This window comes from Hermetia illucens, chromosome 6, assembly GCF_905115235.1.
Source record: "Hermetia illucens chromosome 6, iHerIll2.2.curated.20191125, whole genome shotgun sequence".
In the NCBI taxonomy this organism is placed as follows: Eukaryota; Metazoa; Arthropoda; class Insecta; order Diptera; family Stratiomyidae; genus Hermetia; species Hermetia illucens.
Window position 1 is genome coordinate 40,688,355 of NC_051854.1, and position 24,240 is coordinate 40,712,594.

General features: G+C 46.7%; 1 protein-coding gene across 2 annotated transcripts in view; it reads right to left on the reverse strand.

The window, feature by feature from the left end:
* Positions 1-1,025: 1,025 nt before the first annotated feature.
* Positions 1,026-24,240, reverse strand: part of LOC119660389 (nicotinamidase) — a 133,374-nt gene continuing 110,159 nt past the window's right edge. For both annotated transcript variants that reach the window (XM_038068913.1, XM_038068912.1), the window contains exon 9: positions 1,026-1,612. In XM_038068913.1, the coding sequence (XP_037924841.1) occupies positions 1,493-1,612 (120 nt within the window). In that variant the 3' untranslated portion in view covers positions 1,026-1,492. The remainder of the gene's footprint in view (positions 1,613-24,240) is intronic.

Below are 24,240 nucleotides of genomic sequence, written 5' to 3' on the forward strand. Positions count from 1 at the left end.
TGACATGGGACCTGTCACCAAAAAAGATCAGCTCGGATTTAGCGTCGTGGAACAACTCCAACTATACTTTATTCTTATATCTTTTTCCCTGATCTCTGTATTTTACTTTGGTTTTACTGAAGATAGTACAAAGTACATTGACTCAAACCCTCCCCCTTTACCTAGGCTTGGGGCCAGCATGCTATGTGATCAATGCATCAACGAAGTTTGGTCAAGTTACAACCTCTCCGTTGTCCATATTGGAATCATTGGCATGACAAAGAAACTGCAGTAAAGGTCAGGGGTTTGGACAAGGCATTCAAAACCGCCTTCAAAACCCGATACCCTACAAAATATAACAAGAAGACAACATCACCTTGATGGAATGAAGACCTGTCCAAAATTACCAGGGAGATCATCAACAACAGCTACGAGTAGAAATACTGACAGTCATGCGAAGACTGCCTGAAGAGGTACAAATCCGTCATCAAAACTGCCAGGACCGCTTATCCAGCTGGAGTATTGTCACAACATTGACAGCACCAGTGAGTTTGCGAAAATCAGCCCATCCTTTCTTAAAAATCGCTGGACGTATGTGGACTGCAAGATGCGAACTTGGTCTAATTTCAACCAAAATGAGGCTGATGCACCACCAAGCCAAGGGTATCCTAATATAGAACTGGAGGTTAAGAAGATCTACATAGCCTTCTACGCCTGCAAGAGTACCTTTGTAAAGAAATGGGATCTTCGGGTGTCTGGATGTCCACAGCTGTGGCTCGTCCCATACTAACTATGGCTGTAAATACAATAGGACCAATACTGGGGTACTACTGGCGGATCAAAGAAGGTCTGCGGAGAAGGTGCGTAAACATCCAGCTCTGAGGAAGGAAGCAAGTTGTTCCTGAAATATCGATATATGTCAAATAAAAGCCACCAGTAGTGACGGTGGTTGACTTGTGAGTTGCACAACGTTTTTCTAGAGTTGGCATATATTCACGAAAAAATCCTTCCTGAATATATCCTTCAAATATTACTAACACTCCCAATTTTCGGTTAAACGACTTTATTCCTCTTAAGTACAAGCCACATTACCCTAAAATAAACAGCGGTTAGTATGCGTTTGACTAACAAGTGATGTCTCTATACATAAGTTCCAGGCAAGCGATTTATTTTTCACCAGTTTTTCCTTAAGGCTATGTCCTTAAAATATACTATACTGGTACAGCATATAAAGAGGGCCGTCAATACTAACATAGTATCTTAAATATCAGGCGCCATTACAACAATTCAGTTTGCTAATAAGCCTGTTTTTGCAGTAGCTTCAGACTGAATCTATTTCAACTTTTTGTATCTATTGTGAGTTTACACTTCCTACACTCAAAATTATATCTTTTACCGCTTTTAAATTAGTAAGGAAAAAGGAAAGGAAAGTTAATGTCTAAAATCCGGGGTGCACTTCAAAAATATTAGCCTTAGAAGCTATTCTACCATTCACCTATTAACAGCTTTATATTTATAGAGAGCGTTTGATAATATTCCGCTGAGACAGAACTGAATTGGGATTATTCAATTCCATTGCCAGTTTGTATCCTAGCTCAGGGCGTCTATCTCGTCCTTCCACCATTCTTTTTACCTAAAAATATCAGAAAAATATAAATCATTTTAGATATACTGAATGAAAAGAATTTGACTTAAAACTACTTGAAATTAAAGGTTTCCAAAAAGGACTATTTTTCCTGATAATAAACTCCGCTAAACCATCTCCTCAAGACAGTTTGCCCATGAGCCCCCCCCCCCCCCCCCCCAAAAAAAACACGTGTTCACCTCACTGAGGACTTCAAAGGGACGCTCGTAAGGTGGCTCCAGCGGCATTCCGAGAAGGGTCCGCCCTAATTAGGACATGCTTGTAGGATTCTAGATCCCCAGGCACGTCAGTCACGGTTTTCGCGTAGTTGGCATATAGTGGCGACTTCACCTTCAGCATTGTGTCCTTGAACAGAAGCAACAAACCGATAGTGTTGAGTCCCCACCTTATGTTGAGTACAGGGTCACTGGGGAGTCTCAGGTTCTTTCTCTATGTCAGCTCCGCGGGACTTGCAAAAAAATTTCTCGCAGTTGGCTGCCCGGAGGCCAAGTAAAACGAATGGCAGGGCTTGCAACCAAGAAATGTCTTCTTGGGCCATTATAACGGCCTTCAATGTTTTATGCCACCTTTCATGCATCCCATTGGACTGTGAGTGGTACGCGCTTGTACAGTGAAGATTGAAGCCGAGAAGTTTGCCCAACTCTAAGAAAAGGGAGGACTCAAACTGTATTCCCTGTTCGGTGACTTTAATTGTCGGCACACCAAAGCATAGAATTCATTCTCGACAGAGGGCCTCTACACAAGATTGCGCAGTAATGTCTTTCAGCGATTGATCGATGATTGTGAGGCAATTCCTGAAACCGCGCGAGTCTTGCAAAGGGCCAATGATGTCGAGGTGAATTGTGTGGAAACGCTTGATGGACGGAGGGAAGACTCCTACCTCTTTCCTCACATGCTTTGTAGTTTTGCACATCTGGCATGCGAAGAGTTGCCTGACCCAATAATTAATGTTTTTGTCCATGGACGGCCAAAAATACTTTGCGGTGACTAACCAATTCGTTGTCCAAATGCCTGAGTGCTCCAGAACGTGAAGGGCGTGAAATACTTCCTTTTTGAAATCGGTCGCCTTGGTCCCCTATCTGAGGTCTCGCAGTATATACTGTTTGAGCCGAGGATAGGAAACTCCCTAAATATGTATTTGGAATTGGTCCTCACATTTTGAAGAACTGCGTTATCCTCCTGCGCCTCCGCGATTGCCAGAAAGTCGACAGTGGCGAGGATCTTAACCCCTGCAACACGTGATAAAGCGTCAGTAACTACGTTATCTTTTACACACACTTGTTGAATGTCGGAAGTGAATTGACTGATAAAGCTCAAGTGTCAAAGTTAGCGAAGAGGCGCTTTGTCAAGCTTTCGTTTCAAAGGAAAAGTGAGTGGCTTATAGCCCGTGGACACTGTGAATGGTCTGCCTGCAAGGGAATACCGGAAGTATTCAATTGCGTGGTAACGCCTAATAACTCACGATCATAAGTTCTGTAGTTTCGTTGAGCAGTATTCAGCTCAATTTCTGCCAAATTTGGTTCACTTTTTGGTGGGAAGCAGCTCCTACGGCAATGTATTAGAAATGGAGCGATTGCCAACTGTCGCCGTTTTCGGTCACCCTGCTCCCAGGGCAGAGGTGAAGCAGCGTCTGATGAGTTGCCTCTGGCCTGGACGAAAACGTCAGTCAACTTTTATAAATGCATTAGCAATCCACTAATACTGCTAGGGGTGCACCTAGCTGAGGGAATGCTAAAATTGTAGCATCCACCAATTGTTGCTTGGTAGTCTCAAACGCTTGGACATCCTCTGGAACCACACAATCAGTCGGGAGTCTTCTAGTTTTCGACCCAGACAAGAAGGCGTTAAGGATCGACTGGTGGACCCTTGGGCAAGAAATGACGGTAAAAGTTTAACATGCCCAAGAACCTCGAAATCGCTTGCACTTTGACTGGGTCCGGTTGGATGCCTTCAGGGATAATCAGGTGGTCGAGGAACCTCACCTGCGGTTGTAGGAATTTGTATTTCTCAACGTTAAGTACTAGATTGGCCTGAATGACACGTGGAAAAATCCACTCAAGTACCCTAAATACTTGGATTCAGGGGAAGACGCGACCAGAACATCACTTAAATATACGAAACAGATGTAGGGGTTTCGCAGCACAGAGTCGATGAATCTAAGAAAGGTGTGTGACGAGTTGTACAATCCAAAAGTGATCCTAGTGAACTCGACGAGTCCGAAAGATGTGCATATTGCCGTTTTCGGAATGTATTCGAGAGCTCTAGAGATTGGATGGTACGCCTTGACTACGTCCATGGTCCAGAAAGTACGGAAGCTTGCGATAGAGTGCGCAAAAGTGCCAGAATGGAATTGAATTGGATATCGGTCTGGAATCGTCTGCGCTTTTAGCGGTCTGTAGTCAGCACAAGGTCTTCATTCGCCATTTAGGGACCATGTGAAATGGCGAAAACCAACAACTGTCGAAAGGTCTCCAAAAGCCCTGCTCAAAAAGTTCTTTGAACTCTTTCCGCACAACCTCGAGCTTTTGCGGAGGTAATGAACGCGCCTTACAAAAAATTGGACAGCCAGTAGTGTTGATGTGGTGGTGAACATCATGCTAAGCGGGCTCAGAGAGGTTACACTTGGCAGTGATGTTGCTGCATTTTTTAATGAAGTGTGCAAATAAATGTTTCGGCAACGTCTTTAAAAACGACAGGAAGAATGCTGGGTGAACAGGATGAGATTTCTCTTGATAAACTAAGGGAATTTCTAGGATCAATGAGGGACCTGTTATATAGATCCACTAGCAACCCATGAAAAGGAAAGCTGCGTCCTATGCAGGGACCGTGGCGCGACTGATGAGAGCATTGCGCGCGGGATCGGGGCGGTGTCCAGTTTTCAGAGCAGAACTGGAAAGAGCTAGGATACGGTCAACATGATTCGCATCCTACAAATCAATATGCACCGGAGTGCAACCGCTCACGAGTTGCTAGCGCATCGCTGCGGAGACCAAAGCTGATTTAGTACTCATCAGTGAGCAGTACCGAAACAAGGGCCCAGTTTCATGGCACCCAGACATATCAGGTACCGCTGCCATCTGGGTTCGGGACGGCACCCTCCTGGGGGTTCTTGCCCAAGGCCGAGGGGACGGCTTTGTTTGGATTCGGTGTTCAGGGATAACGTTTTTTAGTGTCTATCTTACGCCGAATGAGACGATGCCGGACTTTCGTCGGAGGCTTGAGGCATTGGAGGACGCTATCTTAAGCACGGATGGGCGGATCCTGGTCGGAGGTGACTTCAATGCTAGGGCACTTGAATGGGGCATGCCTCACACAGATTCCAGAGGGAAACGAATTCTGGAAATGGCGGCGAGAACAGGACTGGTAGTTCTAAACACCGGATCCACCCCAACGTTTCGGCGCCCGGGCTGCGAAGGAAGCATTCCAGACGTAACCTTCGCATTGGAATCACTGGTGTCGCTGGTGGACGGGTGGCGAGTTCTGGAAGATTTTTCGGCAAGTGACCACCAATACATTGCTTTCGAAGTGGTGGACACAAACTCTCGGTGTGCGCCACCCCAGCGATCTTTCTGTGTATGGAACGTCACGAAAGTGAACACCGGGAAGTTTGCCGAAACTCTGGGAACAGGTGGGGCCACGCTGAAGAGTACTCCTGGGGCGGTGGCGCCGCTGCTGACACTGTCGTAAATTCAGTTATGAACCTGATAACGACGGTCTGCGGAGCCTCCATGCCCAGGAAGACATCGAGGCGCGGCAAACCTTCCATGTATTGGTGGACAGTGGAAATCGCAGAGCTCCGGAAGGAATGTCACAGGCTCCGCCGCTTAACACAACGTCTAGGCGACCGGGAGGAGGCATGTACCACAATGATGGAGTACAAATCAGCTAAAGGGAGACTCCGCAGCGCAATAAACAAGAGCAAAGCTCGCTGCTGGCAAGACCTGATCGATGAGGTGAATGGGGATTCGTGGGTTACAAACTTGTAACCCGAAAAATCGGGGCTCTGCGGAAACCCTGTTCACTTAAGGCCGAGCAGATGGACCGCATTGTGAGGGCACTCTTCCCTGCACACCCCGTATGGGATGGTGACATCGGCGCGGAGAGCGCAGAGGACTGTCCACTTTTCTCTGTAAAAGAGTTGGAACAGGCAGTCCTCTCTAAGAAAAACAAGAAGGCGCCAGGATCCGATGGTATTCCAGCAGAGGTGTACAAACTGGTATTCCAACACCGGCCAGACCTACTGCTCGGCGCATTCAACGCTTGTCTGAAAGACGGCATTTTCCCTGCTCGTTGGAAAATTGCGAGGCTTGCGCTGATCCCTAAAGGGAAAGGCGATCCCGAACTGCCGTCTTCATACCGCCCACTATGTATGCTTGATACTGCTGGGAAAGTGCTCAAAAAGCTCATCAGAAGTAGACTCGCTGAAGCGATACGCGCTGCCGGAGATTTATCTCCCCGGCAGTTTGGTTTTAGGGCAGGGAGATCGGCAATTGATGCTGTCATGCAGGTCGTGGACGCCGTTCGACGAGCAGAGGCACATAGCCGCCGAACTCGACGGGTGGTGCTCCTCATAACGCTTGACGTCAGAAACGCCTTCAATTCCGTAAGATGGAAAGACATTCTAGGCACACTAGAGAATACCTTCAACGTGCCGAACTATCTCTTACGGATTTTGAGGGACTATCTGAGTAACCGCTCCCTGCTCTATGAAACATTAGAGGGTCAAAGGTGGATGGAGGTCACATCGGGGGTAGCACAGGGATCCATCCTAGGGCCGGACCTCTGGAACGCTACCTATGACAGTCTGCTTAAACTCGACATGCCAGAAAAGTCGCGCCTGGTCGGCTACACAGATGATGTCGCAGCGCTTGATGCTGGACGCACTGTCGAACAACCGCAAAGCAGACTCGACGGGTAAGCGGATGGATGACTACTCATGGTTTCAACCTTGCACTGGAAAAAACCGAAGTAGTCATCCTGACTAAGAAGAGAATTCCGACCCTGCGTCCCATATCGTTCGGCGAGTCGATAATCGAGTCAAAGTCGGCGGTAAAGTACCTCGGGTTGACTCTTGACTAAAAGATGAGTTTTTCTGAGCAAATCCAAGCAGCAGCGAACAAGGCTGCGGCTGGAGCTTCGGCGTTAAGTAGGTTAATGGCAAACATTGGGGGTCCTACATCTAGTAGGCGACGTCTCCTGATGAACTCAACGCAGTCTGCCCTGCTCTACGGCGCAGAGGTATGGGCTGGCGCTCTTAACAAGGAGGTATATCGTAGACGCCTCGCGCAAGTACAGAGACGGGGAGCTTTACGGGTCGCGTCTGCGTACCGCACAGTCTCTGAACCGGCCGTGATGCTGATCGCGGGAGTTATCCCCGTCGCCCTTCTTGCTAGGGAGCGTCAGGCCATATACAAGCGCAAGGGAGATGAGCCAAGGGAGGTGGTTGCTCGCGAAGAACGGCAACACACTCTAGACGAGTGGCAGCTCTCTTGGCAAAATGAAACTAGAGGCAGATGGACTGCGCGGCTCATCGGCAACTTAGGTGCGTGGCTGAATCGGAAGCATGGTGAGACTGACTATTTCCTTACCCAATTTTTAAGTGGGCATGGAAATTTTCAGTCTTACCTGCACAAGATTGGAAAGGCGCGTTCTCCGGATTGTGTGTTTTGCAATGGAGTTGTCGACGATGCCCACCACACTTTTTTTTCTTGTGGAAGGTGGGAGGGGGTTCGTCAGCAGCTCTATTTAAACACAGGGGATCTCTCTCCAGACAACATTGTGGAAGAGATGCTGAGGACTGCTGATAGCTGGAACCGTGTTGCCCATTACGTTCGGGCCCTTCTCGTTGCTAAGAAGATAGAACTCGACCGGTGGAGGAGCCGGATGGCAGGGAGTTCCTTGAACTGACAGTTCCCTTCCTCCTCTTCCCTCCCGTTGGTGAAAGGAATTCCCTGATTTGAAGGCTCCGCAAGACGGGAGAGTTCGGGGGCTGGCCCGGAGTAATGTGACAAACGGTTCCAGGCTAGCTCTCTGACGATGGGGAGGTGTTTAGTTGGTAGTCCGATGACGTACCGAGTCGGGAGTCCAACACTGTGTGCGTAAATTCATTCACCTACCCTACCCAAAAAAAAAAAAACTAGCAACCCATAGAGACACAGGAAATTCGCGCCTACGATGGAAATGATAATGTCTGCGCTAATGAAGCCCTAAGAAAACGCTCGTTGAAGTCCTAAACTCAAGTCTACTTTTCTGTAGCTATATGTGCGGATCGACGAGAAATTTGCTTCTGCGAGTTTTAAAGATTCCGGTGTAAAATTATAATGCCAGCGTACGGGAACAACCGAGACTTCAGCGCCTTTATCGACCAGGTAATTACGCCGGTTCAAGGGGTTGTAAATTGTGAGGTAACGTGATGCTACATTTCGGATAGCAGCCGCCAGAACTTCCAACAAGTTTAGATTTTTGGGGGAGAAATTGCGGGGCTGGTACATTTTGTAGTCTTTTATGAGGCGACATGCTGCTATAGTTGAGGTAGCAATCGTCAGAGCTCCGGGCGAGTCTAGATTTCTCGATGAAAAATTGCGGGGGCTAGTACATTTTGTAGTCTTTTCTGCGAACCTACCTATGGTACCAGCATGCTCCGGTACTTGCCGAAAGTCCCGAGGACCTATTACCCGATCGCCCATTTCGGGACAACACTTTCCGAATGCAAAGCACCGACGGCCTCTACTAACTAATAAACGATAGCTGTTAATGCTGCCACCATCTACTGCAGGTGCACTTTTCTTGATGTGTAGCCCGGAGACCCTATAAATTTTGTCCAAGGTGGCGGCTAGCATGTGCAGAGACCCTGAATCCGCATATGCCAGGATGGCCTGTGTGCTCTTCGGGAGTTTCTGCAGACACAAAGACTGTAGCAGCTCGGTACCGACTTTGTCATCACCTAATTATTTCATTTTAGGCAGTAGTTGGCTGGGCGTACGGTCACCTAACGTTAGGTCTGTCAGTAAGTGGTTATGTTTGGCCGCCTTAACCAAAAATGATCGAACCTCGAATTAGAGGAACCACACTGTCGGGTTCCTATGCCAAAATGACGGCACCTGTCTGGCCACGACAGTTACCAAGGGACTTGCCTCTATTCTATCGGTAGACATCCTAAACGGAAGCGAACAACCCACAACAAAACGCAAGCGGAAGGAGTGTAGAAAAGAGCAGAAAAAAAATAACTTGCGAATGATGTTCGACAACTGGTCTAATTACAGCCTCCTTCGGGAATTTTTAAAATGTGGCCTTCGCTTGGATCTTCAGAGATTCTGAACTGACCGATGGGGAATTAACTTGCGTTTGTTGTGCCAAACAATGATTTCGTGTCGAATGCTGATGCTGCATTTGCAAAAGCATTTGCACCAAATATTGATCCTGGATAGGCTTGAGGTGCTTCTTGAAATGTTGATTGGCATATGTTTAGATTAGAGTCGAAGCAGTTATTGTACCAACAGTAGTTGTATATGATCGAAAAAGAATTTTCGCTGTTTAAAATAGTTTTTCGATGTCATGGCCAACGCGACTCGCAACTTCATTAAATCAATCAGTGAACGAATTTCACCCCTTCCAATTCTTCCAAACCCCCCACCGAAGTAAACGAATCAACCACCACGCACCCAACCCACAGGAAACCATCATCCTTTTGACCATCCGAACCACCGGGCAAAAATACCACACATCCATTTTGCAACATCGAACATCTTCACGACGTCAAGACATCTAAGAACAAAAAATCGGTAGATCCCAACAAAATCCCATCCCCCCCTTCTTTCCCTCAATTATTACCCACTGCCTAATCAATGCCCATTTCCCTTATGATTTCAAGAATACTCGTATAACGCACAATACTATAAGAAACGAAAACCCTCTTAATCCTGGCCTATCTCCATTATATCCTTCTCCGTTAACATCTTCGAACGAATAATTGAGTCTATTATCGACGAGTACTGTGACTCCAATTGCTCATTTCTCAATTTCCAATCGACCGACGTTAACCACGCACTTCTTCTTATTAAAGCGGACATTCTTCTCAATATTAACCGGAAGACATGAACCATAATCGGCCTCTGCCTCCGACTCCCTATCGTAATCCGGATTCACGTTTGAGTTTTGTGAAATCCGCACCTCTGTAAGCGAATTCTCATAAGTCAACATCCAACAAGAACTTTCATCCCCATACATATACCCAAAAGACATTTCGCAAGGTTCAGTCCTTCAACCTCCACGTTTTTCCTTTCACCGCTCACCCTGCTAGACTGAGTCCTAACCCTAATCCTATCAAATTCCTGCAACGCAAGGATGACCTTCACCAAGCTCGTCTGAATACCTAATTGGACGATACCCCGATTATCCCGCGAAGGAATGTGAAACAATTGTTTCACAGCAACATGATGACAATGCCGAAAGTAAGGAAAGACATTGCCGTCCTTTAGAACAAAATTTATGACACACCCATTCCTACTGTGAATGAAGTCACTTACCTCGGAATGAAATGAAGTCCCTTTCTTCTAATGCCCAAGAAAATTAAGCAGTTCTGCTACAAACAGCTGAGCAGACCACTCTTCATTTCTATTTCCCCTTCTCATACGATAGTTCCCCGTCTCAGATAGGCTCCGTCAGAGAGAACGGAAGATTCTCCGACAGTGCCCTACTATATGTAAGAAAAAGAACTATTCCAACACATCATCATCATCAACGGCGCAACAACCGGTATCCGGTCTAGGCCTGCCTTAATAAGGAACTCCAGACATCCCGGTTTTGCGCCGAGGTCCACCAATTCGATATCCCTAAAAGCTGTCTGGCGTCCTGGCCCACGCCATCGCTCCATCTGAGGCAGGGTCTGCCTCGTCTTCTTTTCCTACCATAGATATTGCCCTTATAGACTTTCCGGGTGGGATCATCTTCATCCATACGGATTAAGTGACCCGCCCACCGTAACCTATTGAGCCGGATTTTATCCACAACCGGACGGTCATGGTATCGCTCATAGATTTCGTCATTGTGTAGGCTACGGAATCGTCCATCCTCATGTAGGGGGCCAAAAATTCTTCGGAGGATTCTTCTCTCGAACGCGGCCAAGAGTTCGCAATTTTTCTTGCTAAGAACCCAAGTTTCCGAGGAATACATGAGGACTGGCAAGATCATTGTCTTGTACAGTAAGAGCTTTGACCCTATGGTGAGACGTTTCGCGCGAAACAGTTTTTACAAGCTGAAATAGGCTCAGTTGGCTGACAACAACCGTGCGAGTTATGTATACGTCATCAGATGACAACGTAACTAAAATACTTAGTCAGATAAATTCCAACCTAAGTAATAGAAATAATACCTAGAAATTCTAAAGTAACAAAATTCATTTGCAAACTAGAAATTAGACACCTGTCTAAAGTCCAGACACAATGTCAGCATTTTTGATTTCTTCAAATTACAAAAATGCAAGCGTACACCGGTAAATTGCATCAGCATAATTAGAATATATAAAGCACGTAAACGTAACACTCGCCCCATTGAAGTTGTACTCTCATAAGCCGAAACTCTGTCCGAGCCTTTTTTAAATAAACTATAATTTGTCCACAAATTGTTTAGTTCTTTTTTTTGTTCGATGCACCCGCTCGCTACGAAACTTGCGCGGATTTCATCATCGTAACTGTTATCGGTTGTGATGTTGTTGGTTGGTTGGTTTTCGGTGCTGACGTTGCCACCATATATTTTGTCCTGCCTTCATTGATGTGCAGCCCAAGATCTCGCGCCAATTGCTGCCTGCACGATCTGGATGAAGGCAGTTTGTACGTTTCGGGTGGCTCTTCCCATGATGTCGATATGGTCAGCATAGGCCAGTAGTTGGGTGGAGTTAAAGAGGATCGTACCTCTTGCATTCACCTCAGCATCACGGATCACCTTCTCGAGGGCCAGGTTAAAGAGGACGCATGATAGCGCATCCCCTTGTCGTAGACCGTTGTTGATGTCGAATGGTCTTGAGAGTGATCCTGCTGCTTTTATCTGGCCTCGCACATTGGTCAGGGTCAGCCTAGTCAATCTTATTAATTTCGTCGGGATACCGAATTCCCTCATGGCCGTGTACAGTTTTACCCTGACTATGCTATCATAGGCGGCTTTAAAGTCGATGAACAGATGGTGCAACTGTTGTCCATATTCCAACAGTTTTTCCATCGCCTGCCGCAGAGAGAAAATCTGATCTGTTGCTGATTTGCCTGGAGTGAAGCCTCTTTGGTATGGGCCAATGATGTTCTGGGCGTATGGGGCTATCCGGCCTAGCAAGATAGTGGAGAATATCTTATAGATGGTACTCAGCAACGTGATACCTCTATAATTGCTGCACTGTGTGATATCTCCCTTTTTATGTATGAGACAGATTATGCCTCGCTGCCAATCGTCAGGCATTGATTCGCTGTCCCATACCTTGAGCACAAGTTGATGAACCATTTTTTGTAACTGGTCGCCTCCATATTTAACCAATTCGGCTGTAATTCCATCGGCTCCTGGCGACTTATGATTTTTTAGCCGATGAATTGCACGGACTGTTTCTCCTAAACTTGGTGGTGGCAGTATTTGTCCGTCGTCTTCAGTTGGCGGGACCTCCAACTCGCCGATGTTCTGGTTGTTCAGTAGCTCATCAAAGTACTCAACCCATCGCTCTAATATGCCCATTCTGTCGGAAATCAGATTTCCCTCTTTGTCTCGGCAGGATGAGCATCGAGGTGTATAAGGCTTCATCCTGCTGACTTGTTGGTAAAACTTCCGCGCCTGGTGCGGTTGCTCCCTGTACTTTTCTAGTTCACAGACTTGTTGGTTCTCCCAGGCTTCCTTTTTCCGTCTGTGAAGTCGCTTCTCCGCTCGACGGAGTTCGTGATAAGTCTCTGCGCGTGCCCGCGTTCTTTGAGAATGCAACATTACTCGGTATGCGGCATTCTTCCGTTCCGTTGCTAGCTTACATTCATCGTCAAACCAGCCGTTCCGACTCCTTTTGCGGCTGGGGCCAAGTATATTTGTGGCCGTATCCATGATAACGTTCTTCAGGTGGTTGTGAAGATCATTAGTTGTTGCTTCATCTCCAGGTCCTCTATTGACTGCGGTTATTGCGGCATCCATTTCCCTCTTATAGGTGTCGCGGAGGGTTGTGTTGTGGATGGCTTCAGTGTTCACTCTCACCTGATTGTCAGAGGGGATTCTAGGTGGTATTGTTATTCGAGCTCGGAGCACCATGCCAACGAGATAGTGATCCGAGTCTATATTGGCCCCCCTATATGTTCTGACATTCATCAAGGCTGAGAGGTGGCGGCGTTCGATCAACACGTGGTCAATTTGGTTGAAAGTGGTCCCGTCTGGAGAGGCCCACGTATGTTTGTGGACCGCTTTCCGCGCAAACCAGGTACTTCCAACAACCATTTCGTGTGACCCTGCTAATTGAATAGTCCGCAGTCCGTTATCATTTGTTTTTTCGTGTAAGCTATGGGAGCCAACGTATCGCCTGAATACGGGCTCCTTCCCTACTTGGCTGTTAAAATCCCCAAGTATGATTTTGATATCATATCTGGGACAGGCTTCGAGGGTTCTTTCTACTGCCTCGTAGAAGGTATCCTTCTCCGACTCTGCAGTCTCCTCTGTAGGGGCGTGAACGTTTATGAGGCTTATATTTCTAAACTTGCCTCGCAAGCGCAGAGTGCATAGCCGTTCGCTTATACTTTCAAAGCCGATAACAGCAGGTTTCATTTTTTGGCTGACTAAGAAACCTACTCCGAGCACATGGTTTACTGGATGGCCGCTATAATATATGGTGTAGTGGCTCTTCTCCAGGAAACCGGTCCCTGTCCATCGCATCTCTTGCAACGCAGTTACATCAGCCCTATATTGGGACAGGGTATCGGCTAGCTGCTTATCAGCTTCATCTCTGTACAGGGAGCGCACGTTCCATGAGAAAATGCGCAAATCGTTGTTCCTTTGTCGTTGCCGGGTCCGTCGTTTTAACATCTGTCCTATCCGAGGCTCCTGTTGTGGCTTCGTAACGGTTGTTTTCCGTGTAGGGTTGTCAGCCCTACCCAACCCCCAACCTGGAGGACCAGTTGGTACAATTTGTCCCGTTTTTAGGCGCGGGAGACTCGCCTTCATCCTTCTCCGTCTGCAGCTTTTCGTCAAGAAAGAGCTCCCAGCGGTCACCACGTGGAGGTGGAGATAGGGTTTGGTAGTAGAGCTGTTGGTGTTGGTTCAGCAGGCATTTCCCAGGTTTTATGCTCCATCGTGGGTACCAATCCACGTTTCGCCCCGGGACCTATACTACCCTTTGACCACTTCCAACACACTTCCAACCAAATCCCACAAGATTCCTGACAAATTCCCCGCATCGGCGCTGTTCTTCCCTATCGCGCCACTAACTGCTTAACCAAATACCAGGCGTACCCCAATGCGCTTATCATCTAGGTCATGCAGTTTAGAAACGATGAAGAGAACCATTTTCGTACCTATCTGTTACCTTGCCTGATCCTCACAATCCCAATCCCAGGTTACTAGCCTGAAAAATGACTAACCCTTTTAGGCGTCTCTTACGACAAGCAGGGAATACTTTGAGTACATTCTTAAGCCACAACCCACGGGACACCACAACAGAACAACCCGCGAAACTTACACTAATCAAGGGGCATCCTCCAATTTTAATGGCCTGAGAATGCCAAGGTTGGGAAGGAAGCGCAAAGGCCCCGCCTTATTGCACATCTGAGGTAGGAGAAGTATCGGTTCAAGATGGTATACGTCGTGGACCTTCCCTCGCGATCGGGAGACTCGGGTCCGGAGTTCCATGCAGTCGAGACATTTTTTGGTTTTCATTTCGAAGTTTACCTCCCGAGTTGATCTTTCACTAGGTTCGCGCAAATACCGATCTGATTTTTCAGGTTCACGTTTGTAAAATTACACATGCAAGGTCAAAGTGTTCAAAGGATGTTCCTCCCTCACCACCGACTAGCATAGAGGGAAACAAGCGCGTATCAACGGACCACTTCGGTGGAGCTTCAGTATTAGCAGGAGGACCTTCACAGTCAATTTTGCCAACTGTTTTTTGTTAGGTTTTAGGATATCTGACCAAGAGAGGAGGGTGGTCTCCGGCCACAAAGTATAATCTTTTGACGATCGATTAATCTCATTAAGCCTTTACGAGGTTTATGGCAGTCATATACTCAGCAAAGGAGGGCAGGCCCGTGTGTAAACTTTACTGTGATTTTGTAGCCCGTATAAGGCTGACAGAGGAAAGGCTTTAAACTCAACGCAAACTCAACCAAACCAAATTTCTTCTTATCAAAAAATTAAAACTCCAAACAATAGATACACAGCCAAATGCACTTTGAATTTTGGACGACCAATAAGCGAATATTGTACACCGCAATATAATTTTGAATCTTTCAAAGGATAATATCCAATGAACGGAAATTGATACCCAATTAAAACATCCATTTGTGTCAGCCATAAAAACATATCCTGTTAATGAGGATGTGCAGGCTTCTGTGAAACGCAATAGCTTCAGCTTTATGGCCGGGACAACAATTTAATTATGCACTCATCCGATATTCAGGAAATCATTGCATATGCATTGCAATTCTGTCGTCTGTAAAGAGATAAATCTGCTATTTTTAATTATTGGTTCAGACTACGCTTCAATTTAGTTAATGATGTACAAGCGATACACCTTCCATACAATAACGGAAAAAACACGGGGATTTTTATACATTCAACCAAACCACTGACAAAGGAAATATACCTTTGAAACCTTCGCGAAATGGTCCTATATAAGATTAAATTCCATCTGAAGTATTATAGGTTTGCAACCGTCGTGTATATTACGTAGCCTGGTCTGATTAGGCTTCAGATTTCAGTTGCACTGGCAGATCGTTTTCGGGCAGGCCAATACGCTGGGAGTAGGTTCATCCAACTGACGAAGGTCTGTTTGCCACCCTGCCCTGGAAAAAGTGCTAATAGGACTCCAAGCCAAGGTGCAACAGCATACATCGAGGACTGCGTGGCCCAAGGGGACCTTGGTCCCTAGTATGCGGACTCTGAATACCCTAGGTACCTTGAGTTTCAAGTGATACCCTTACACTGATTACTGGATTAGTCGGGATGGCCATTTTTCCCGGCTTACTGATAGAACCAAGACATGGACTCAACAAACGTAAACACACAACTAGATGAAGAAGAGGTGGTGGTCCCAGGTGCATCACTGGAGGACGATACAGTAGCCATCGAGACACCAGTACAGTCAGTGTCAACCGTAGCACAACTGTGCTGAAACCAACAACAAGGACCTCTAGGAGCGAGCCAGCAGACGGACTAATGGTTTCCAGTTTTAAAAGGAAGTCGGGGGTTCTCCCGAAAGCAAAAGCTGAAATGAATGTCGGCCACTGAAAGCCCACTGAAGTCCACTGAAGTTTTGTTGAAAAACCAGTATCAGAATATCACAGTTTTCATGAAAAGAACTTCTCTTAACACCAGGCAGTTGTCGACCACACGTCTGGAAAACTAGCAAAAAGCTAAGCCTTCGAGCGTAATCGGTCTCAACAAAGCGTCAAACAAGAGGAGCAGAGTGTGCAAGCTGTCGGAGATAGTCATTGAGCATCTCCTGGACGGCAAAGAGGAATAGGGGGATTGTTCCCCTGCTTTGATCCCTCCCAGGTTGTCTGTGGGTTTCGTGTCATAGAATGCGAGGACCAATTCCCTAGAGACTTTCTCGGTTTCCGCATCGCCAAGATCGGCGATACCTAGGAGAATATAAAACTCAAGGTCATCCCAGGCGATGAAATTCCTAAGAAACCACTTGCATTTAGTTGCCGAATGGTCCACATAGATAAGGACAAACTCGTCCAACCTTCCGACTTTAAAACATCAGGATCCTCATGGACGGCTGGTTCTGCATAAATGGAGAGTGCTTGAAAGTAATGGAAAAGGCGGATTAAAAAGTGCGGTTCGAAGTCAGAGATACAAAGGTGAAATTTTTCCGCTCTATGGAACCGAATGCAGTCCACACCACTTTCGAGGAGATGAAGATCGACGGTCCCACTGGTAAGGACGAACTACCTATGCAAGCAGATCATACTGAGCTTAACGCACATACATCTGCAGCATTCAAAGTGCATCTCAGCTAATATATTGGTCTTCCTCCTAGAGGAAGACATCGACGCCCCATTAATACAAAAGACTTGGATCGAAGGAGGCCAAGCGATCAAAGGACTCCAAAGCAAATATTGGGTTGGGGAAAAAGCAATGTCGTATTTGTGATCGAATTTTAACGCTTTATTTAACATAATTAGAATCATCCGATTTAAGTCAAATATGCGCCGTTTTGTTCGCATCATCCCCCTCTTATAAAACCCCCTCTTATAAAACCTACCCTACTTATTTGCAAAAAACTCAGACAGCCAGTTTTCGCAAGCCTCTTTTGAGGCCAACTTATTAGCACACCAAGAGCGTTTTGCATGGACCAGAAGAAATGTTAATCACTTGGTGCCAGGTCCGGACTATACGGTCAGTGCGATAGGACATCCCATCCGAGCTCCGGTAGCTTCTGGCAGGTCATCAAAGATGTGTAAGGCCGAGCGTTGTCCTGGTGGAACAGAACACCATTCCTATTCACCAATCCTGGTCGCTTCTGGTCAATCGCCTGCTTCAAACGGTCGAGTTGCTCACAGTAGAGGACCGAATTGAAGGTCTGGCCATAATTGAGCAGCTCATAGTGGATAATTCCCTTCCTATCCCACCAAAAACACAGCAAAACCTTCCTGGCCGTCAATCCGGGCTTGGCGATGGTTTGGGCCGGCTCGCCCAGCTTCGACCACGATCTTTTTTGCTTGAGATTGTCGTACGTGAGCCACTTTTCATCACCAGTCACCATCCGCTTCAAAAATGGGTCGAATTCGTTCCGTTTCAGTAGTGCATCAGAGGCGTTGATTCGTCCCAAAAAATTTTTTTGCGTCAACTCGCATGGCACCCAAACATCCAGCTTATTTTGGAATTCAATCTTCTGCAAATGGTTCCAAACGATTTTATGATCTATACCCAGTTCCTGGCCAATCGAGCGAATGCTCACATGCCGGTCTACTTGGACGGTTTTATCGGTTTCTACGACGATTGGCCTACCAGTACGGGGTGTATCTTCGACATCCACTACACCAGAACGAAATCGATCGAACCAACGCGGTGGTGTGCGAATCGTTACAGTATCGAGCCCATAAACTTCACAAATTTGTTCCTCCGCCTTTGTTACATTTTTACCTCTCAGGTAATAAAAACGTAAAATATGACGAATTTCTTGCTTGGTGGACTCCATCTTTGACGCGCTATAACTTGAGACTGAAGCGTACTATCCCAACACGGTCAAAGAGACACTTGTTGCACATATTGTCGTCTTCAAATCGCCGTATAGTATGACCCGATGCGATGAGTACAACACAAGATATGTTTAAGTGTCGCCATCTATTCACAAAATACGACATTTTCCCCAACCCAATATTATAGGTCTCCAAGCGTCGCCAAGATTGGAATCTAATTAGCAAACTATAACAAATCTTGTATATGCCTTGAATATTACGTGGTCTGGTCTGATTAAGCTTTAGATTTCGGTTGCACTGGCCGCAGGATATCGTCTTCTGAGGGGGCAAGAAGCCGGGAGTAGGTTCATCCAATTGACGAGGGTCTGTTTCCCCCCCTGCACTGGAAAAAGTGCTAATAGGACTCCAAGCCAAGGTGGAACAGCATACAACGAGGGCTACGTGGCCCGGGGGACCTTGGTCTCTAGTCTGTGAACTCTGAATACCCTAGGCCTACCTTCAGTTTCAAGTGATACCCTTACACTGATGACTGGGTTAGTCGGGGTGGCCATTTTTCCCGGCTTACTCATAGAACCAAGACATGTACTCAACAAACGCAAACACACAACGAGATGAAGAAGAGGTGGTTGCGCCAGGTGCACCACTGGAGGACGAGCTGCTGGCATCCAGTTAGAGGCAACCATCGAGACTGCAGTACAGTCATTGTCAGCCGTACCACAACCAACAACAAGGACCTCTAGAAGCGAGGTGGCAGACTTGGAGGGCTTCCAACTTGAAAACGATGTCGAGGATTCTCTCGAAAGCAAGGGCTGAAAAGAATGTCGGTCACTGGAAGCCAACGAAGAAGTGAAAGTCCACTGGAGTTCTCTATAAGAGCCCAGTACCAGAATATCACAGTTTTCTTAATACCAGGCGATTGTTGAAGAATTGAATAACACACCCTTGAGAAAGCAGCAGAAGGCTAAGCCTTCAAGCGCAATCGATCTCAAGTTGAGGTCAAACAAGGACTCGGACAAAGCGAAACAGTCAGTACAAACAACGAGGCATGAACGACGAAACCCTTTAGCAACGTAGCCAGGAATCATTTACTTAAGTTAGCGGTCAACTACCTCCGAAGATGTGGAGCAGTATTGGTGGTAGGCTGTCGACGATGGTCATTGAGCATCTCCTGGGCGACAAAGAGGAACAGGGGCATTCATACCCTGCTTTGATTCCTCCCATGTGGTCTGTGAGTTTCGTGTCGTAGGATGCGAGGACCAATTCTCAAGGACTTTCTTTGTTTCTGTGTCGTCAAGATCGGCGAAGCCAGGAAGAGTGTAAAACTCAAGGTCATCCCGTACGATGAAATTCCTAAGAAGCCGCTTGCTCGCATTTGGTTGCCGAATAGTCCGCATAAATAAGGACAAACTCGTCCAATCTTGCGTCTTCAAATCACCAGGATTCTCATAGATGACTGGCTCCGTATAAATGAAGAGAGCTTGAAAGTAATGGAAAAGGGGGATTAAAAAGTGCGGATCGAATTCAGGGATGCAAAGGTGAAACTGTTCCGCTCTATCGAATCCGACGACCAACCGGTTCCAGTCCACACCGCCCACAAGCTATTGGAGGCGATGAAGATCGACGCTCCGACGGGGAAGGACGTACCCCATACGCAAGTAGATCATACTGAGCGTGGCTTAGATACATCTGCATCTCAGCTAATATATTGGTCTTCATCCTAGAGGAAAGTATCCACGTCGCATTAATACAAAAGACTAATCGAGACAGACCTAGAGTATGTATCTTAGCCAGGCAGCGCCTGCAGGCTTTTCTGAGTTTAGACCTGAGTGCCAGCGACGTAACGTGGTCAAACTAGAGTAGGCGGGAGCGGAGAACGGATATATCCCCTCGATTTATCTTTAGCCTCAAAGGTCTCAGTTTCATCGATTACCTCTTCGTCGGTGCTAAATTTCTTTCCAGCAAGCAGTGCTGGCGAACAGATCGCAACAGATGCAATTCTGCCACTATTTTCATTAATTTATGAAAATGCACCGTCATTGTCTCGATGAAACAGCACTTTCTTTTCCTTTAAATAGGGCAGCAATGTCATCCTTCAAACGCTCCAATAACATTATGTAACGTTCTGATATCAAATAATGCAGCCATGTTTTTTCCATTGTTACATATCGACGCATAAATTCGGGTGTTTGATATCACCCTAGTAACCGATAGTGGGGCTTTTTGGATGAAGAACTGGACAGTGTCTGACCAAATTGGATTGGATACTTTTTAGACTAAATCACGCTATAGAGGAGATGTTCAACTGGGAGAAGTTTGGTCAAGTTATCAAGTACAAACTGTCCGGTGCGCAAATCGGCAACATTAAAACAACAGACGAGCTGAAGTCAAAGGTCGGGACTCTGGAAAGGGTATTCAAAGTCTCATGCCCTGCTAAATTCGGCAAGAGAACATTACCGCCGTGGTGGAATGGAGATCTGCCCAGCCTTAGGAAGCTAACCAGGAAGGCCTTCAACATCTGCAAGGGCTGAAAAGGTACAAGTTAGCGATCAAGACTGCCAAAAAAGCGGTCAATGAAGAGGACTGTAATTCGCAGTCGTGTGAGATTATCAAATTCGTAATAACCGGGGATAAAATTGACTGGGCTCCAAGCCCAGATACCATCTGCCCATCACACTCCAAAAAAACAGCAAGAACGTAGACGTACCGTACTTCTCCATGGTGTATCCATGAGTCCGCGAAAGACTTTCGACCAATTAACCTCACCTCTTTCGTGTTGAAGACCCTAGAGTGCGTCCTGGACATCCACTCTTCACGAGCGGTCGTTCCAGCAAAAGCAATATACTCTAGCTGGATTTCTGGTTATAGAAGGAGTATTACACAATGTTAGTATTAACGTCATCAAGAAAGCTCAAACCAGAATAGGAGTGGAGAGGGTACGCATTGTATAATATCCATGTCTGATCTGGGAGGTAGCTCCTTGAGTAAAGTATGTTCAGGGTGATACCATCTTTCCGGTGCTCTGCTTGATAATGATGGACGCATTCTAGGAATGCCGACGACGTGGTGACATTGGTGTGAGAGTTGTTTCCCTCGGTTATGATCGTTCTCTTGATGTACGCAGCCTTGGTTCACCTTATCCTAACGAAGGGATTTTTTGGGTGGTAGCAGGCGCTGAGCAAAAAGTACAATAGAACGAAGCTTAATGGGATTTAAAGAACCATATGTGCAGCTGCTACTGGAACTCTGCAATTCTGTCCAACAGATGCTCTTTTGTCCGCCGAAATCAATTGTTGGCTCGTCCTCCTTTCGGTACGGAAACGTGGCTGGAAGCGCACAGTGGAGTGGAACTGGAGTGTCAGCTGAAAGTGACTGGCAGTTTGGAGATTTATGTATACACAAATGAGTTAGGTCAAGGGGTTACCATAAAACCAGGAGCTAAATCTCTTGGTTATAATAACCCTTTTTTCTTTTTAGGAGTGGAATTGATGATCACGAAGAGCCCTGAGGTGTGAAATAAATTCAACTAAATTCTTTTTATTTTAGAACTCCCTTCTTTTCTTCTCCTCCTTAGCCCAAAAAACTCACTTAATAGGATGTCAAGGTTGGGTGGGAACCTCAGAGGCCACACTTCACTGAACATTTAAGAGAGAAGGAACAATGGTCGAGGATGTTATCCGTCGTAGATCCTTCCTTTCGATTGCGGTACTCGGGTACGGAGATTTATGGCTCCACGCGCCTGGCTAGCACAGAGGCATGCAAGCAAGTATCAACGGAGCGTATTGATGGAGCTTCAGTATTTACTGGAAGACCTTCACGACCAATTTAGCCGATTTCTTTTAGGTTTAGCTCCTCCCTTTAGGTCGTCTCCGGCCACTGCTGATGGTCGTTTGACCATCGCAATTTCAGCTTAGTCATTACACTACATGAGTCCATTTTGGACAGCAAAACCCTACGGCCATAGTAACATCCTAGACGAAATACCTCCTGAACTTTAGGCGTTATTATTGTTGTGTAGTATTGTTGGAGTCTCACGTGCAACGGCCTCAGAACCGAAAGCATCGGTTTTCTTGAAATGATAGGTGGTGGGACCAAATCCGGATAAGTCATAGTTAAGTTGTCGGACCGCTTCAACACAGAAGGCGGACCGGGAGTCGGGGAGACTAGTGTTGATGTGGCAAATGAGGTTTGCGGCTCCCTTCCCCGGGGGAACGAGTTCTCCAGTTTTTTTGCAACGAGCAGCGGGGGCATTGTGGCTTCATGATGTAAAGAGTTCCACAGCCATAGCAAAACCGACGTAAGTCCCCCACGCAATCTTGCCATTGGTGACCCAGATCCCCACAGTTCCAACAACCCTTGGGCTGTACAGCTTCGACCTATGCTTCGTTCATGTCAGGACGATTCGGACTGCCCCGTTCACAAGAAAGTTCGGTTGTGTCCACTTCCGACAAATGACGCTTTGGAACTGAAAATTCAACCAGGTGGTGTACGGCCAAACGGTCCTGCTGGTTTTCAAATCGTTCGACCCATTCACGTAACTCGCGAATTGCAGTTATGTAAATAGAGAAAATTGCCCGCATGATCTCAGGTCTCAGGCTGCGACGCAGAGTTTCACCAGTTCAGCCTCTTTAGGCGGTTGCTGGAGTCGGTACACCAAAACGTCGGATGTCTTTGAAAAATTTTACGAAAAGTTCCGGCTCCGAATTCGCTCCTAAAGATCAATGTCTTGCAAACGATCCCGGAATTCATCCCGGAGAGCGTCCCGCAGATCCGGCCATTGAGCGTCGGGGTTGCCTTGCCGATATTCCCAGTACCAGTCCGCCGCTTCTCCGGTAAATAGTGTGTAGGCGTATTCCAAGAAAATAGGAAAATTCCCCTGCAAAGTCGAATGAACTAAGAATTCGACTTGGAAAAGGAATTTTTCTATTGGTAGCGATCCCTCGGAGCCGTCATATCTCCCAAGCCCCAAGAGTTCAAGACATGAGATATTTTGTCCGGAGACATCACGGCGTGCACACGTCCCGATGAGCTGGATGGGAGAGTTAACGGGGGTACTGACGACGAAAGAGAAACAGGAGCTGGGGGTCGATCCACTCTCGGAGGAATTATAATCGTGGAACAACGCTGTTCCTCATCCAACACCTCCTTAACAAACATACTCAGCCTCGACATCAACCTGGTTTCTAGATATGATATCGACGGCGATTCCGGTGTCACATCATATGGTCCTCTAACCTGAGCCGCCGTGGGAGAAGTTCCCTGTCTAATGCTGCTTTGTTTGCGCGCCCCGATTATGGGTCGACGGCCAGGCCCCTGCTCCTCGTTCGTCTCCATTCAATATAGGGTCACCGTCGCACCGCAAATTAAGCAATCACAACTAAGAAAATTGTCAAAAATTAATGAGAAGCCGAAATAAATAAAAATCCAATTGTAAATAACCAAAAAGACAAAGCCAAAATAATATAAATAGAATGAAAAAAGGGAAAGAAAATAAATAAAAAAAATGAAATGTAGCAAATTCTCGAAAACCAAGATAAGCCAAAGAAATAACCAACCAAAAAAAAATATACCTCGAGGACTTCCTCCCTCTCTCTTCCTCCTTGATCCCGCAAAACCTTTATTAGGGACATCTTCTGAAATAATGGCCTGAGGTTGTCAAGGAAGGGAGGGAACCTCAGGGGCCGCGCCTGAATCACGATCTCAGGCAGGAGAAACGATGGTCGGGATTGTGATTCGTCGCGGATCCTCCCTCTTGATCGCGGCACTCGGATCCGGAGACTTACGGCTACACACGCGCGGTCGAGCCGTTTTTTTTTCAATTTTAACTCGCGTTCTGGCTTTTATTTGTTAGGCCGTCGCGAATTGCTTCGTTTTTTGTCTTTTTGAAATCCGGTGCGGACCCACGCATCGGAAAAGACACGTTAATTTTGTAGTAATGACACGTGAGGGATCAAAGCGCTCAGAGGACTCCCCCACATTCCCGAGCCTGGCTAGTACAGAGGCGTGCAAGAACGTATCGACCGAGCACTTTGATGGAGCTTCAATCATGGCGGGCGGACCTTCACGATCAATCTCGCCAATTTTTTAGGTTTCTGGAATAGCTCTATCCTCTAGGTCGTTTTCGGCCACTTAGGATGATCGTTTGATCCTCTTTCAGTTCATTACAATTTTCCAGTCAGAGCAGAGTGAATGACCGGCGACATGTCGCAAGGTGATGACACAGTGTTCTTCACTGACGGATCAAAGATGACC